Genomic DNA, 16,876 nt, shown 5'->3' with positions numbered 1-16,876 from the left:
GTCACCAGAATAAGACATATATTGGAAAGGCGCCTCAAGCTAAGTCACCATTCACTTTCACCACCCGGTGAAATTCATTACTTCTTTAATCTGTAGCCTAATAAACCCCATGCTTTCCCTAATCATAGTGGGAGGACCACACAACATATCACTGCATGACTCGATGTGATGGTTATTTTAGCAACATTTGCGCATAAAACCCACCTTGTCCAGCGTATTTTGGAAAGTTTACTGACAAATTTGCTGTTTCCATCAGGCATGTCGTCAAATGTTCTATACGAGACGTACTTGACATAAAAAGTTGGGATGGAAACCTGGTTACTGAGAAGGAACGTTCCATAAGTGTGTAGGAAATCTCATCTGGACAAAACCCTCATGTCAACACCATGGGTGGTGATATGAATTCCATACATGGAAATATCAACGTGTTCATTTCATGTTCTAATTGTTGATCACACTGCTATAATACCCTACCTGTACATGTACCAGGGGTTGGTTTAGAGGTTTGTGTTGCCACCCCTGGAACACATACTGTCCCTAGAAGCAGCGGTTCGAACCCCCGGTTCCACCACTCTCACACTCTGTACTGTACCCCCGTCAGATTTCTACCTGTCACATGCTCTAATCTACAGCTGTCAATAAAACAATTACAAATACAAAATATACAAGAGCATCATCTCAGTTTGATCTCTCACCAGTGCGTTGAGGTCGTTGCGGTCCAGCGCTCTGCTGTGGATGACGTCTCTCTGCAGCACGATGAGCAGGAAGAGGAGGCCCAGCATCACGTAACCAAGGTTACTCAGTATGTTGTTGAAGGCACTGCACACCAGAGCGTAGAGAATGGATGTCATGAATGATACAAGTCATACATTACACATACAGCCATATGCCTTTTTCCCTTATGACACACACACACACACACACACACACACACACACACACACACACACACACACACACACACACACACACACACACACACACACACACACACACACACACACACACACACACACACACACACCTCAGATTCCCCAGGGGGTGTGCACACAGGAAGTTGTAGTAGCAGATGTCCTGATTTCCTGTCACGTTGACAACCTGGAGGAGGCAGGGACATGTCAACATCAACACACTAGCCACCCACCCACCACGTGTGGATTCTACAGTCATATCTACTCACTCGAAGGCAATTCCTTTACAAACACAGACGTTATAACTCTGTAATAATGTAGCTATAACTCTGTAATAATGTAGTAAATCTGCAGTTGGGGTGTGAGTGAGGGCAGCACACAGTACCGTTTGATAAGTGATGACCAGCTGGATGACAGGGAGGGCGTAGAACACACCGATGGTGGCAATATTCCTGAGGAGAGCAACACTGACATTAACTGCCATGACACTGACAGTTGTACAATTGCTAATCCCACTGATACAAAACAAAGCTACTCTCCTATCCAAAGAGGCAATTGATCACTAGCTAATTGTTATCATGCATTTGACTAGAGTACTGACAGACTGAGGGATGCCGTAGGGTCATAACCCCAGCATTGATGTACAGATTTTGAGCAAACTCTCCGCCCCACTCACCAGAAGTAGATCTGGTACTTTTTACTCAGAACCCTCTTGTCTTTGCGAGCGAGGTCCGACACACACAGGTACTTCTGCAAAAGGACAAGCGACCACATGAGTTTCATTGGGAGGGAAAATGTAAACAAAAACAACAGAAGATGAGTATAATATTGAGTGATGCACAGGGGAGGAGCGGTAGAGGGGGAATGGAGGAGGGATGTAGGAGAGGTAGAGGGGGAATGGAGGAGGGATGTAGGAGAGGTAGAGGGGGAATGAGGAATGTAGGAGAGGTAGAATGGAGGAGGGATGAGGAATGTAGGAGAGGTAGAGGGAGAGGTAGAGGGGGAATGGAGGAGGGATGAGGTAGAGGGGGAATGGAGGAGGGATGAGGTAGAGGGGGAATGGAGGAGGGATGAGGTAGAGGGGGAATGGAGGAGGGATGTAGGAGAGGTAGAGGGGGAACGGAGGAGGGATGTAGGAGAGGTAGAGGGGGAACGGAGGAGGGATGTAGGAGAGGTAGAGGGGGAACGGAGGAGGGATGTAGGAGAGGTAGAGGGGGAACGGAGGAGGGATGTAGGAGAGGTAGAGGGGGAACGGAGGAGGGATGTGGGAGAGGTAGAGGGGGAACGGAGGAGGGATGTGGGAGAGGTAGAGGGGGAACGGAGGAGGGATGAGGGAGAGGTAGAGGGGTAATGGAGGAGGGATGTAGGAGAGGTAGAGGGGGAATGGAGGAGGGATGTAGGAGAGGTAGAGGGGGAATGGAGGAGGGATGTAGGAGAGGTAGAGGGGGAATGGAGGAGGGATGTAGGAGCGGTGGAGGGGGAATGGAGGAGGGATGAGGGATGTGGTAGAGGGGGAATGGAGGAGGGATGTGGTAGAGGGGGAATGGAGGAGGGATGTGGTAGAGGGGGAATGGAGGAGGGATGTGGTAGAGGGGGAATGGAGGAGGGATGTGGTAGAGGGGGAATGGAGGAGGGATGTGGTAAAGGGGGAATGGAGGAGGGATGTGGTGGAGGGGGAATGGAGGAGGGATGTGGTAAAGGGGGAATGGAGGAGGGATGTGGTAAAGGGGGAATGGAGGAGGGATGTGGTAAAGGGGGAATGGAGGAGGGATGTGGTGGAGGGGGAATGGAGGAGGGATGTGGTAGAGGGGGAATGGAGGAGGAATGTGGTAGAGGGGGAATTGGAGGAGTGATGTAGGAGAGGTAGAGGGGGAATGGAGGAGGGATGTAGGAGAGGTAGAGGGGGAATGGAGGAGGGATGTGGTAGAGGGGGAATGGAGGAGGGATGTGGTAGAGGGGGAATGGAGGAGGGATGTGGTAAAGGGGGAATGGAGGAGGGATGTGGTAAAGGGGGAATGGAGGAGGGATGTGGTGGAGGGGGAATGGAGGAGGGATGTGGTAAAGGGGGAATGGAGGAGGGATGTGGTAAAGGGGGAATGGAGGAGGGATGTGGTGGAGGGGAATGGAGGAGGGATGTGGTAGAGGGGGAATGGAGGAGGAATGTGGTAGAGGGGGAATTGGAGGAGTGATGTAGGAGAGGTAGAGGGGGAATGGAGGAGGGATGTAGGAGAGGTAGAGGGGGAATGGAGGAGGGATGTAGGAGAGGTAGAGGGGGAATGGAGGAGGGATGTAGGAGCGGTCGAGGGGGAATGGAGGAGGGATGAGGTAGAGGGGGAATGGAGGAGGGATGTGGTAGAGGGGGAATGGAGGAGGGATGTGGTAGAGGGGGAATGGAGGAGGGATGTGGTAGAGGGGGAATGGAGGAGGGATGTGGTAGAGGGGGAATGGAGGAGGGATGTGGTAGAGGGGGAATGGAGGAGGGATGTGGTAGAGGGGGAATGGAGGAGGGATGTGGTAGAGGGGGAATGGAGGAGGGATGTGGTAAAGGGGGAATGGAGGAGGGATGTGGTAAAGGGGGAATGGAGGAGGGATGTGGTAAAGGGGGAATGGAGGAGGGATGAGGGATGTGGTAGAGGGGGAATGGAGGAGGGATGTGGTAGAGGGGGAATGGAGGAGGGATGTGGTAGAGGGGGAATGGAGGAGGGATGTGGTAGAGGGGGAATGGAGGAGGGATGCGGTAGAGGGGGAATGGAGGAGGGATGCGGTAGAGGGGGAATGGAGGAGGGATGTGGTAGAGGGGGAATGGAGGAGGGATGTGGTAGAGGGGGAATGGAGGAGGGATGTGGTAGAGGGGGAATGGAGGAGGGATGTGGTAGAGGGGGAATGGAGGAGGGATGTGGTAGAGGGGGAATGGAGGAGGGATGTGGTAGAGGGGGAATGGAGGAGGGATGTGGTAAAGGGGGAATGGAGGAGGGATGTGGTGGAGGGGAATGGAGGAGGGATGTGGTAAAGGGGGAATGGAGGAGGGATGTGGTGGAGGGGGAATGGAGGAGGGATGTGGTAGAGGGGGAATGGAGGAGGAATGTGGTAGAGGGGGAATTGGAGGAGTGATGTAGGAGAGGTAGAGGGGGAATGGAGGAGGGATGAGGCATGTAGGAGAGGTAGAGGGGGAATGGAGGAGGGATGAGGGATGTAGGAGAGGTAGAGGGGGAATGGAGGAGGGATGTAGGAGAGGTAGAGGGGGAATGGAGGAGGGATGTAGGAGCGGTCGAGGGGGAATGGAGGAGGGATGAGGTAGAGGGGGAATGGAGGAGGGATGTGGTAGAGGGGGAATGGAGGAGGGATGTGGTAGAGGGGGAATGGAGGAGGGATGTGGTAGAGGGGGAATGGAGGAGGGATGTGGTAGAGGGGGAATGGAGGAGGGATGTGGTAGAGGGGGAATGGAGGAGGGATGTGGTAGAGGGGGAATGGAGGAGGGATGTGGTAGAGGGGGAATGGAGGAGGGATGTGGTAGAGGGGGAATGGAGGAGGGATGTGGTAGAGGGGGAATGGAGGAGGGATGTGGTAGAGGGGGAATGGAGGAGGGATGTGGTAAAGGGGGAATGGAGGAGGGATGTGGTGGAGGGGGAATGGAGGAGGGATGTGTTAAAGGGGGAATGGAGGAGGGATGTGGTGGAGGGGGAATGGAGGAGGGATGTGGTAGAGGGGGAATGGAGGAGGAATGTGGTAGAGGGGGAATTGGAGGAGTGATGTAGGAGAGGTAGAGGGGGAATGGAGGAGGGATTAGGCATGTAGGAGAGGTAGAGGGGGAATGGAGGAGGGATGAGGGATGTAGGAGAGGTAGAGAGAAAATGGAGGAGGGATGAGGGATGTAGAGGGGGTAGAGGGGGAATGGAGGAGGGATGAGGAATGTAGGAGAGGTAGAGGGGGAATGGAGGAGGGATGAGGGAGAGATAGAGGGGGAATGGAGGAGGGATGAGGCATGTAGGAGAGGTAGGGGGAATGGAGGAGGGATGAGGGATGTAGAGGGGGTAGAGGGGGAATGGAGGAGAGATGAGGAATGTAGGAGAGGTAGAGGGGGAATGGAGGAGGGATGAGGGAGAGTTAGAGGGGGAATGGAGGATGGATGAGGAATGAGGGAGAGGTAGAGGGGGAATGGAGGAGGGATGAGGGATGTAGGAGAGGTAGAGGGGGAATGGAGGAGGGATGAGGCATGTAGGAGAGGTAGAGGGGGAATGGAGGAGGGATGAGGCATGTAGGAGAGGTAGAGGGGGAATGGAGGAGGGATGAGGCATGTAGGAGAGGTAGAGGGGGAATGGAGGAGGGATGAGGCATGTAGGAGAGGTAGAGGGGGAATGGAGGAGGGATGAGGCATGTAGGAGAGGTAGAGGGGGAATGGAGGAGGGATGAGGGATGTAGGAGAGGTAGAGGGGGAATGGAGGAGGGATGAGGGATGTAGGAGAGGTAGAGGGGGAATGGAGGAGGGATGAGGGATGTAGGAGAGGTAGAGGGGGAATGGAGGAGGGATGAGGGATGTAGGAGAGGTAGAGGGGGAATGGAGGAGGGATGAGGGATGTAGGAGAGGTAGAGGGGGAATGGAGGAGGGATGAGGGATGTAGGAGAGGTAGAGGGGGAATGGAGGAGGGATGAGGAATGTAGGAGAGGTAGAGGGGGAATGGAGGAGGGATGAGGGAGAGAGAGGGGGAATGGAGGAGGGATGAGGCTTGTAGGAGAGGTAGGGGGAATGGAGGAGGGACGAGGGATGTAGAGGGGGAATGGAGGAGGGATGAGGAATGTAGGAGAGGTAGAGGGGGAATGGAGGAGGGATGAGGGAGAGGTAGAGGGGGAATGGAGGATGGATGAGGAATGAGGGAGAGGTAGAGGGGGAATGGAGGAGGGATGAGGCATGTAGGAGAGGTAGAGGGGGAATGGAGGAGGGATGAGGCATGTAGGAGAGGTAGAATGGAGGAGGGATGAGGAATGTAGGAGAGGTAGAGGGGGAATGGAGGAGGGATGAGGAATGTAGGAGAGGTAGAATGGAGGAGGGATGAGGAATGTAGGAGAGGTAGAGGGGGAATGGAGGAGGGATGAGGAATGTAGGAGAGGTAGAGGGGGAATGGAGGAGGGATGAGGGAGCGGTAGAGGGGAATGGAGGAGGGATGAGGGAGAGGTAGAGGGGGAATGGAGGAGGGATGAGGGATGTAGGAGAGGTAGAGGGGGAATGGAGGAGGGATGAGGGATGTAGGAGAGGTAGAGGGGGAATGGAGGAGGGATGAGGGATGTAGGAGAGGTAGAGGGGGAATGGAGGAGGGATAAGGAATGTAAGAGAGGTAGAGGGGGAATGGAGGAGGGATGAGGATGAGGAGAGGAATGTAGGAGAGGTAGAGGGGGAATGGAGGAGGGATGAGGAATGTAGGAGAGGTAGAGGGGGAATGGAGGAGGGATGAGGGAGAGGTAGAGGGGGAATGGAGGAGGGATGAGGGAGAGGTAGAGGGGGAATGGAGGAGGGATGAGGGAGAGGTAGAGGGGGAATGGAGGAGGGATGAGGAATGTAGGAGAGGTAGAATGGAGGAGGGATGAGGAATGTAGGAGAGGTAGAGGGGGAATGGAGGAGGGATGAGGAATGTAGGAGAGGTAGAGGGGGAATGGAGGAGGGATGAGGGAGAGGTAGAGGGGGAATGGAGGAGGGATGAGGGAGAGGTAGAGGGGGAATGGAGGAGGGATGAGGGAGAGGTAGAGGGGGAATGGAGGAGGGATGAGGAATGTAGGAGAGGTAGAGGGGGAATGGAGGAGGGATGTGTCAGACCTTTGTGCGGACGATGTTCTTGTCCGAGTCGATGTCGGCCAACGTGTCATAGTCATCCTCCTCTATAGAGCTCAGAGACTCCTGTCGACTACGACCCGCTACACTCTCCAACGAACGCTCTGAGAGACGGAGAGAGAGAGACAGAGAGAGGAAACAGTAAGTTTGTCAGTGACTCAGGGCTATATTTCTCAATTTGATAGTTTATTGGTTTTACGGCTTAAGATTTTTTTTAAATATGATTTGGGACGTATTCAATAGATTGGTGATTCTGGCCAATGACGCATTCGTGATAATTACAAAATGTACAATTGAAATCATCCTCAACATTCCATCATTATCTCTGCATACAGTCCAACATGATCGTTGACCATATGTGATTGTTTTGGTTGAGGTCTCCATCTGTGGTCATCAGAGCATTAAATTACATCAAAAGGTATATAGATCTTGAACACATTCTGAAGTGATTGACATGGGGCTGATTTATACAGTGAAGGGATGCGATTGGCTGGCTGGCTAAGTCAGCGAGGGTCACCAATGCGGATGGCTACGTGGTGGATGGCAGTTAGGAATGGTCTGCGTTTCAAAATCTCCTGTCCTGATAAACAAACACAGATAAACCAATAAGAAACAAGAGCACTCCGCAGCCCTCCAATCGAGGGCCAGTTTGGTGGTGAAATGCTGTGCAACATAACGTGAAGACGGATTTCGTGCCATGTTGACCCAATGTGTGTATTTGCCCATCGGGGTGTGTACAGTATGTGAGTAGACCTCTGTATTTAGTCATCCTACTCCATACCCATGTATCCATAGTTGGCATCTGATGCTATGCTGTCTGTGATGGCCTCTGAGCTCAACGTGCTGGCGTTGTCCACTGTAGAAACAATAGCAGAGAGAAACAACATTAAAAGCTTGCTTGAAGTGGTGTAAGTATTCACTTTGGCTGTGTCCCAGTTATCCTTCCTTCCTCCCAAAGTGTGCGCTTGTTCACTTCCCTTCACGGATTTGAAAGGAAATGGCTGGTAAAAGAAATAGGGTGAAAAGTGCAGCTAGTCCGTGACTCCCCCAGTCCAATGCTTTTAGAGTGGTGGGAAGTAGTGAAGGAGTGCACATTCACGAGGAGACTCATGTGAAACCAAGCAATGAGACACACAACAGACCTAGAACAGTGAAAGCTCGGTCATCCTCGGTTAGCTACATTGATTGACAACATTTTCACTCGAAACGTTTCAAATATCGTCACACTTGTAAAGTAAATGAGCACACACACACTCACCAAAGGAGCCGTATTCATAGGGGGAGACTGGAGTCACACCTGGCTTTCCTATGGGAACAGGTAGAGATCATGTCACATAAACGCACACCAAACACATGCAGTTAGTAGTCTACACTCTACCACAGCATCTAGATGAATGGTTAGTCAGAGAGGACACACCATGCCCTGTGGGTTCAGAGGTTGAAAAGTGAGGCAAGGGTTAATGCAAGGGTGCCCTAGGGTGCGAGTCCAATGGGAGATGAAGAGTGACTATTGAAAACAGAAGTCACTTTCAGTCAGACTCCCATTGGAACCAAACCACCGTAACCATCCTTTCATCCAAAGCATGACCATGGGCAAGTGTTTAGACATGCATGAGGAGGATGATTCCTCATCCACCCAGATGATAAGCCGTCATCCCTCCACTGGATGACATCATACTGGTGACAATGACTGTGAGATGGGTGTAGCCATTTGTATAGCATGCAGGACGGGTAATGAGTAGTGTGAAACTGTGGGAGAGGCTCAGTCACAGAGAATATACCACTGCTCCAACATTCTTACCCAGTAGAGAGGCTGAGCCAAAGTTTAGCATGGGGAGAAAGAAAAATGGACAAATTCAAATATACAACTTAAAGAGAAATAGACCAGTAAATCCTTCATCTGATGGGGCAACTATTAAATGGTACGCATTCCTTCTACAACTCATCTTTCAATCTTAAACACAGAGTTACAGAGATGGTTCTCTCCCCTCTTCTCTGTACACCCCTCTGACAAGGAAGTACAACGGAGTGTGCCGTTGTAGTGGGTTGCTGGGATACCTGTCTCTGCGGGCGACATGTCCGCTGGGTTCAGAAGCCCCTCCCTTCTCCTGTGCATCCTGACCAGAGAAAAAACCCAGAGAGAGACACTTGAGTTCCAAAGCCTCTATATGACCGTGTATGAAATGGTGTACTTACTGTATACGACAGTGGGGCGATCGACAGACCTCTTGTTCTCCACACAGGCCACCAGGAAGGTGAGCAGGTAGAAGGAGAGGAAGATGCCCAGGCAGAATAGCATGCCCATCACGTACACATCCGCTGAGACGGAGAGAGGGGGATAGAGAGAGAGAGGAGGGGGGGGGGACAGGGTAGAGCGTGGAAGGAGAGAGGGAGAGAGAGAGTGAGAGGAAGAGCAAATGAGAGAGATGTTAGAGAGAAACAGACGAATAGAAAGAGAGAGAGAGTCAGACAGTAACATTTCTCTCTGCTACATTGATGTACTGTTTGATGGAGCTGAAGTCCTTTGGCCTGCCTGGCTGAGTGACTCACAGCTGATAGCGGGAGAGACGACCACGTCCAGCGTTTTACTGCGGTTGCCGGCATCGATGAGCTCATCTGGACGGAGGGGGTAGAAGCGCAGGGGACCCCCACATGCCTCGTCCTCAGTCTTCACCACCACCACCACATAGAAACTGTTACTAGGGAAGTCCTTCCTCTGGGGGCCACGAGATAAGAAAAGAGGGGAGAGGGGGAAAGAGAGAGAGAGCGAGAGAGAAAGAGAGACAGCGAGAGAGAAAGAATAGCGAGAGAGGAGAGAAAAAGAGAGGAGAGAGGAGAGAGAAAGAGAAGAGAGAGAAAGAGAGAAAGAGAGAGAGAAAGAGAGAGTTGATGAAATGGTTGTCCATTGTGGCAAGTGAGCTGTAAAAATGTATTTATTGATCAATTACCTGATGTCTCCAGTGTGTGTGTGTGTATTTTTACCTGGACAGTGATGGCAGCTGTCTTGGTCATGGTTTGATACATTCCAATGAAGGCCACGTTGTTATCCAAGTCATACACTGGGCACTGATGATAAGGTAGAATACAGAATTTAGCAATCAGAGAGGAACAAGTGTATCTGTATGTGTGTGTGTGTCTGCCTGAGAGCAGAACAGATGCAGCCAGGGCTAATGTGGTTGCCACGGCAACAGACCCCATCAAGTGTGTGGAATGCAGATTTCTATATTGGCCTACATTTCAGAGACCCCCCCCTGTGTGAGCTGATAACACACCTGACAGAGCTTTACATTATGTTTTAGTAACGCCTCTCTTTTACAACTTTAAACTGCTTTAGGGTAAAACCAGTGCATTTCACAAGTTCATTCACAGCTGTCTAGGGTTTGCTGGGTTGCTCAGAATGAACTCAACACTGCCCGTGTGTTGTATATCGGAGGCTAGCCATTGGAGACAATAGGCTGAGGGACCACAGTCATTAGGGTACACCATAGCAAAGCGTTTTGCAACAGAAAACTAAAACAAGTGTTTATCTTTGCATTTCTCAACAGTCCCTCCCTGTTTCAGTTCAGTTACTTCCGAGTTGTGGACTCGAGTCACACGATGACTCGATATAAAATAAAACAACTTGAAACTTGACTTGGAGCCTCAACACTCAAGGACTCAACTTTGACTTGAGACTGATTACTTGAATTTATATGGCCAGGTTTTCTAATGTTTTGTCCGTCACGCATTTTGTGGCACAGAGTCTACGTGGATTATTCCACACGCAGCCAAAGGCATTACCCGCAGCACCGACCATGCAAAAAAACCTGCAACAGATTGGCTAGTGAAACACACACTCAGCACTCTGATTGGACCAGCAAACTGTCAATCAACACAGGTCGGGTGAGCTAGCAAGCAGATTGCTGATTTGCTGTACAAGCTATAGGATCGGGTGCAGCGTAAACCTTAAAATGTAGGAAGAGGATTGCCATAATACATATGCAGCTCCAAAAATGGTTTGGTTATCAAGAATATTAACCGTTTACTTTGCAAGCTCATCAGCAATGGGCTAACAATGACTAGCATAGGCCTACTGGTCTTTTGGTATGTAACAATTGCTTGAAATGGATCATTTACTCATGAAGCTTGCATTTGGAATTCAAATGTATTATTACCGTGGTGAAGATGCACCATTGGCGTGGCTCTTCACTTGCACTCCTCAAACTCCCGCCGGCTGAGAGTGCTTTTTTCCCTCTTGTTGACATGTTTGCTGTTGCTTTCACACGTGCATAGGCCCTGTTGCAAATCTATTTTCCATCTAATACTACAATAATTGCTAGCGTTTCATCATTCCATCCCCGTACCGTTTATTGCAACACGTAGACATTTCTGCTTCATAGGACTACAATACATTTATATTTAGCCGACCATTTCTTACCCTATGAGTGGCGTGATGTTTTATGGTGCACATGAACATTTACAAGACTCATGTGGTAGAAGTTCTGTTTATGTAATTAAATGTATGGTTCCCTTTGTTCATATTTCCCTTGGTTATGTCAGAGTTCCGTGTCTTCCTATTGCCGCGTTCAAAACAACTGGGAACTCGGAACTGGAAACTCGGAAATCTCATACTTCCGACTTCAGTGCGTTCAAGACAACTGGGAAGTCGGGGAAAAAAACGAGCTCCGACTGGGAAAAATCGTTTTGAACGGTCATCCAACTCAGAATTCCATCTCGGGATTCTAGAGCTCCGACTTTCAGACCTGAAGGTCACCGATGTCATGATTTGACCTCGTATTTTTCCTGAGTTGTCTTGAAAGCACCATTAGTCTCTGTCATTCTGGTTGTGTGTAATAGCAGTGCGTGCGCCTCAGTGCATATAGAAATAGGCTACGTGGGCTGCGCTCCAGGCTTTGGAGAACGTAGAATAAGGTAAAAGGATTGATCCATGGATGCATGGTGTTGAAATATCATTATGTCTGATTAAGAGGAATGTACCAATGGATGTGGAAATTGCCTTTAAATTGTAGAATCAGTTTATTGGATGTAATTGTATGGTCCTGGGTGTCCGAGCTTATATTATTTATGCAGGTCTACCTGCTCCTGTTAAACAGATTCTATTTGGTTTCTCAAGGGGAGGCTGTACAGTCTTGCCCTCTACCTGTGTCCGTTCAGATTGTATCAGGCTTAACCTGAGGCTATTTCTTTTGGGCTATTGCAGGTGTATATCTGGTATGATATGGCGCTTTCACCATTGAATCACCAAGACCTGTAAATAAATGTACACTCCGAGCACGTCAATCTGCCTTGCCTTCTGCTGATGTCATGCCCTTACGACTGCCACAAGGTCCCTATTTTACAATGGCATAAAGGTATGTTGCAGACAACATAATGAAAAGGGCTGTCCTGGAGCCTCGATAAATAAATAACGATTTCTAGTTGGGAAAGCCATTGCGTGTACAGATTTCTTTTCTTCTTTTTTTACTTGAAAACTTCTGACTCGACACGCTCTTAGAATGCACGACTTGGACTTGACCCATTAGACTTTGGACTCGACTTGTGACTTAAGACTTGCTTGTGACTGGAATAATAGTGACTTGGTCCCACCTCCGGTGCCTAATGAACAGGTTTGGTCAAGTTAGTTTACCTGGATGTCCTGGATGGACATGACAGAGCACGGGAAGGTCATCTCGGAGTTGACCTTGACGATAACCGTGTCCACTCCGTCAGGGAACACATATTTGAAGTACTAAGAGAAAAAAAAAATCGGGAGTTATAATTATTAAAAAAGGATCACATATTTATCAGAACAAGTCATAATTCAGATTATTATAATAATATATATTTTTTAATGTAATGCATACTTCCTAACAATACTATTCTACTATGTTGATAGATCTACAGTTTTGAAAGAAATCTATAGAATACAAAAATGCAAAACATTTGTACATGCAAAATGTGTGATGTAACAATATAAATGTCCTTCCGTCTCGGTCTCGACAGCTGTTACGCAACACCTCAACAAATCACGCACACACATCCCTTCTTTAATCTCAATCACCTTCTTGGCCCTGGCCTTTAGACTTAAACAACCCCCCCCCACACACACACACACCTCTCATGGCCACAGTATAAGGGTTTTATGGGAAATATGCTGTGTGCCTATGTATCCACGTGTATTTGAGCGTGAGTGGCTATGTTTCTCACCTGGGGTTGGGATGGTGAAGCAGTGAAGCTGAACTTCTTGTCTGTACTGTAATGAAGACAATAACCACTCAACAATAACATTAGCCAGTCAGGTCACACATACTGTACAGCACGCCATCTCTACTCTATGAGTGATGCTGTTGTGTCTTGGCTTGCTGTAGAAATAGGCCGTCACGATCGTGTGTAGGCAAGAAGGCAGTGTTTAATGCAAATTAGACCAGCTCTGCACAGTAGCATAATAGTGATATAAACTATGATGACTCAGAGTATTGACTATGTACTGTTGTGGGAGGCTGTGAAAGGCATGTAGTTCTACAACCAGATATCAGGTATCATGCATTCGCTCGGCTAGCTAGCAGGAAGGTAATGATCCCGGATGAAGATGACTCACTGGAGGGTGAAGCTGTCCACGCGGCTGATCCTCAGCTGGTAGTGGGTACCCAAGCTGGACAGGGTGGACACGTCCACAAAGAAGTACTGGGTCTCGGTGAGGGAGCGGGTGGGGGGCTGGCACAGCGTTCGGCCCACATGGGCATAGGGGTACTTCCTCTGATACCTGTAGCAGGGAGGGGGGCAAAGAGATAGCACTTCTCCACTCATTTCTATTCATCCAGGAAGTCCCATTGAGGCCAGAAGACCATTTTCTATATACACTGCTCAAAAAAAGCAAAGGGAACACTAAAATAACACATCCTAGATCTGAATGAATGAAATATTCTTATTAAATACTTTTTTCTTCACATAGTTGAATGTGATGACAACAGAATCACACAAAAATTATCAAATTTATCAACCCATGGAGGTCTGGATTTGGAGTCACACTCAAAATTAAAGTGGAAAACCACACTACAGGCTGATCCAACTTTGATGTAGTATCCTTAAAACAAGTCAAAATGAGGCTCAGTAATGTGTGTGGCCTCCACGTGCCTGTATGACCTCCGCCAACTCCTCGACAGTCTGTGGTGCAACGTGGCGTTGGTGGATTGAGCAAGACATGATGTCCCAGATGTGCTCAATTGGATTCAGGTTTGGGGAACGGGCGGGCCAGTCCATAGCATCAATGCCTTCCTCTTGCAGGAACTGCTGACACACTCCAGCCACATGAGGTCTAGCATATACAGGGCCAACCGCACCAGCATATGGTCTCACAAGGGGTCTGAGAATCTCATCTCGGTACCTAATGGCAGTCAAGCTACCTCTGGCGAGCACATGGAGGGCTGTGCAGGCCCCCAAAGAAATGCCACCCCACCCCACACCATGACTGACCCACCGCCAAACCGGTCATGCTGGAGGATGTTGCAGGCAGCAGAACGTTCTCCACGGCATCTTCAGACTGTCACGTCTGTCACATGTGCTCAGTGTGAACCTGCTTTCATCTGTGAAAATCACAGGGCTACAGTGGCGAATTTGCCAATCTTGGTGTTCTCTGGCAAATGCCAAACGTCCTGCACGGTGTTGGGCTGTAAGCACAACCCCCACCTGTGGACGTCGGGCCCTCATACCACCCTCATGGAGTCTGTTTCTGACCGTTTGAGCAGACACATGCACATTTGTGGCCTGCTGGAGGTCATTTTGCAGGGCTCTGGCAGTGCTCCTCCTGCTCCTCCTTGCACAAAGGCGGCGGTAGCGGTCCTGCTGCTGGGTTGTTGCTCTCCTCCACATCTCATGGTAGCTGGCCTGTCTCCTGGTAGTGACTCCATGCTCTGGACACTACGCTGACAGACACAGCTCGCATTGATGTCCCGTCCTGGATGAGCTGCACTACCTGAGCTACTTGTGTGGGTTGTAGACTCCGTCTCATGCTACCACTAGAGTGAAAGCACCGCCAGCATTCAAAAGTGACCAAAACAACAGCCAGGAAGCATAGGAACTGAGAAGTGGTCTGTGGTCACCACCTGCAGAACCACTCCTTTATTGGGAGTGTCTTGCTAATTGCCTATAATTTCCACCTGTTGTCTATTCCATTTGCACAACAGCATGTGAAATTTATTGTCAATCAGTGTTGCTTCCTAAGTGGACAGTTTGATTTCACAGAAGTGTGATTGACTTGGAGTTACATTGTGTTGTTTAAGTGTTCCCTTTATTTTTTTGAGCAGTGTATATATATTTGATTTTTTTGTCATACTTTCCCCCCCTTTTTTCATGGTACCCAATTGGTAGTTACAGTCTTGATTCATCGCTGCAACTCCCGTAGGGACTCGGGGGAGGCAAATGTCAAGAGCTGTGCGTCCTCCGAAACATGACCCTGCCAAGCCGCACTGCTTCTTGACACACTGCTCACTTAACCCGGATGTCAGCCGCACCAATGTGTCGGAGGAAACACCATACAGCTGGCGACCAAAGTCAGCGTGCGCCCGGCCCGCCACAAGGAGTCGCTAGAGTGCAATGGGATAAGGATACCCCCGGCCGGCCAAACCCTCCCCTAACCCGGACGGCGCTGGGTCAATTGTGTGCCGCCTCATAGGTTTCCCGGTTGCGGCCGGCTGCGACACAGCGTGGGATCGAACGTGGGTTTGTAGTGACGCCACTAGTACTGCGATGCAGAGCCTTAGACCGCTGCGGCACCTGGGAGGCCCCAGATGACCTCTTTACGGGAGACCTGGCCAAGAGGATAGCTCAATATAGAAATCATGATAACAGACTTGAGCTCATAGAACATAAAAAGGCCTGTATTAGACTAGGTCACGTCCAACATTACACCCTAATCCCTATGCAGTACCATAATTGCACTACATTTGAGCAGGGTACATGGGGAAAATAGGATGCCAATTAATATTACACAGCCTACGCTATTTTAAGGTTGAACTTAACCATGACCATTGCAGACAGCTCATAGCAGTGCCTATGGTGGGAAAATTATGATACCAACAGGATGATAGGAAAAACCCCTGCTGTGAAAGGAACTGAGAATTGGCCTGTCAAATTGTGTCAACAAAAAACTTTGTGTAAATTAAAGAAAAAAGCTGCAACTTCCCAAAATCCAACAACCTAGCAAGTACTGTAATTATGGCTAGTGTCTGGGGAAATGAAGCCTATGCTTTATGTTTATGTGGAAGTGAAAGTTCAATGTTCAACGATGACTCGCTCTCAACTAGATGGCTTTACCACATGACACGGGTGTTCTGGTATTGCGCAAGTCCATGGGATTCTGTTAAGCCATGAAAGACAGGCAACTGTAGCGTTTCCCAAATTCGGTCCTGGGGACTTTTTGGTTTTTACCCTAACACTACAAGCTAATTCAAATGAGCAAAGCTTGCTGATGAGTTGGTTATTGGAATCAGCTGTGTAGTGTTAGAAAAAAAAAAAAAAAAAAACGTGCACCCCTTCAAGGACGGAGTTCGGGAGACCCTGGGCTACAGTATAATAAAAAAACAAGTAGGCTCTGCATGCAGGCTAAACACTTAGACCTATATCATATAATAATTAGGGGGTGCTTATATAGTCCTGTTTCACTGTATGTACAGGTGTGAAATGGAAATGTGTTTTTTGCATATGCCACTCCCCCTGAGACACCCTCGGAGAGTGGGGTCACAGCCAGGGATCAGCCATTATTGACAGCAACCCTGGAGCAATTCGAGTTAATTGCCTCGCTCAAGGGCAGAATGACAGATTTGACTGTCGGCTCGGGATTCAAACAATAATCTTTCGGTTACTGGCCCAACCCTCCTAACCGCCAGATACAGGGTTTGCGGTTTTCTTTTTCTTTGTATGTCTTCTTGCCCTGCCACCACTCCCATCTCTCTGTAATGTTTATAATACAGTGAGCTCGAAGTATTGGGACAGTGACATTTTGTTTTTGTTTAGGCTCTGTACTCCAGCACTTTGAAATGATACAATGACTACGAGCTTAAAGTGCAGACGGTCAGCTTTAATTTGAGGGTAATTCCATCCATATCGGATAAACCGTTCAGGAATTACGGCACTTTTTGTACATAGTTCCTCCATTTTAGGGGACCAA

The 16,876-nt window shown here is 49.2% G+C and overlaps 1 protein-coding gene across 8 annotated transcripts in view; it reads right to left on the bottom strand.

Moving 5' to 3' along the window:
- The window catches only part of LOC124006515 (SID1 transmembrane family member 2-like), a 34,199-nt gene that overhangs the window by 8,499 nt on the left and 8,824 nt on the right, over positions 1–16,876 (bottom strand). The window contains exons 3-18 of one of the 8 annotated variants that reach the window (XM_046316573.1): positions 13,310–13,474; positions 12,919–12,964; positions 12,359–12,460; positions 9,715–9,798; positions 9,283–9,448; positions 8,958–9,051; positions 8,791–8,849; positions 8,534–8,545; positions 7,991–8,038; positions 7,514–7,588; positions 7,250–7,312; positions 6,718–6,836; positions 1,588–1,661; positions 1,297–1,363; positions 1,025–1,098; positions 696–819 (exon numbers count right to left, since the gene is read on the bottom strand). In XM_046316573.1, the coding sequence (XP_046172529.1) occupies positions 696–819; positions 1,025–1,098; positions 1,297–1,363; positions 1,588–1,661; positions 6,718–6,836; positions 7,250–7,312; positions 7,514–7,588; positions 7,991–8,038; positions 8,534–8,545; positions 8,791–8,849; positions 8,958–9,051; positions 9,283–9,448; positions 9,715–9,798; positions 12,359–12,460; positions 12,919–12,964; positions 13,310–13,474 (1,372 nt within the window). The other 7 variants (XM_046316576.1, XM_046316574.1, XM_046316575.1 and 4 more) reach the window with 7 other exon arrangements.

Source organism: Oncorhynchus gorbuscha, linkage group LG19 (genome assembly GCF_021184085.1).
Source record: "Oncorhynchus gorbuscha isolate QuinsamMale2020 ecotype Even-year linkage group LG19, OgorEven_v1.0, whole genome shotgun sequence".
Lineage (NCBI taxonomy): Eukaryota > Metazoa > Chordata > Actinopteri > Salmoniformes > Salmonidae > Oncorhynchus > Oncorhynchus gorbuscha.
The sequence above is the reverse complement of the archived record's forward strand: the minus strand, read 5'-3'. Positions and strand labels throughout refer to the sequence as shown.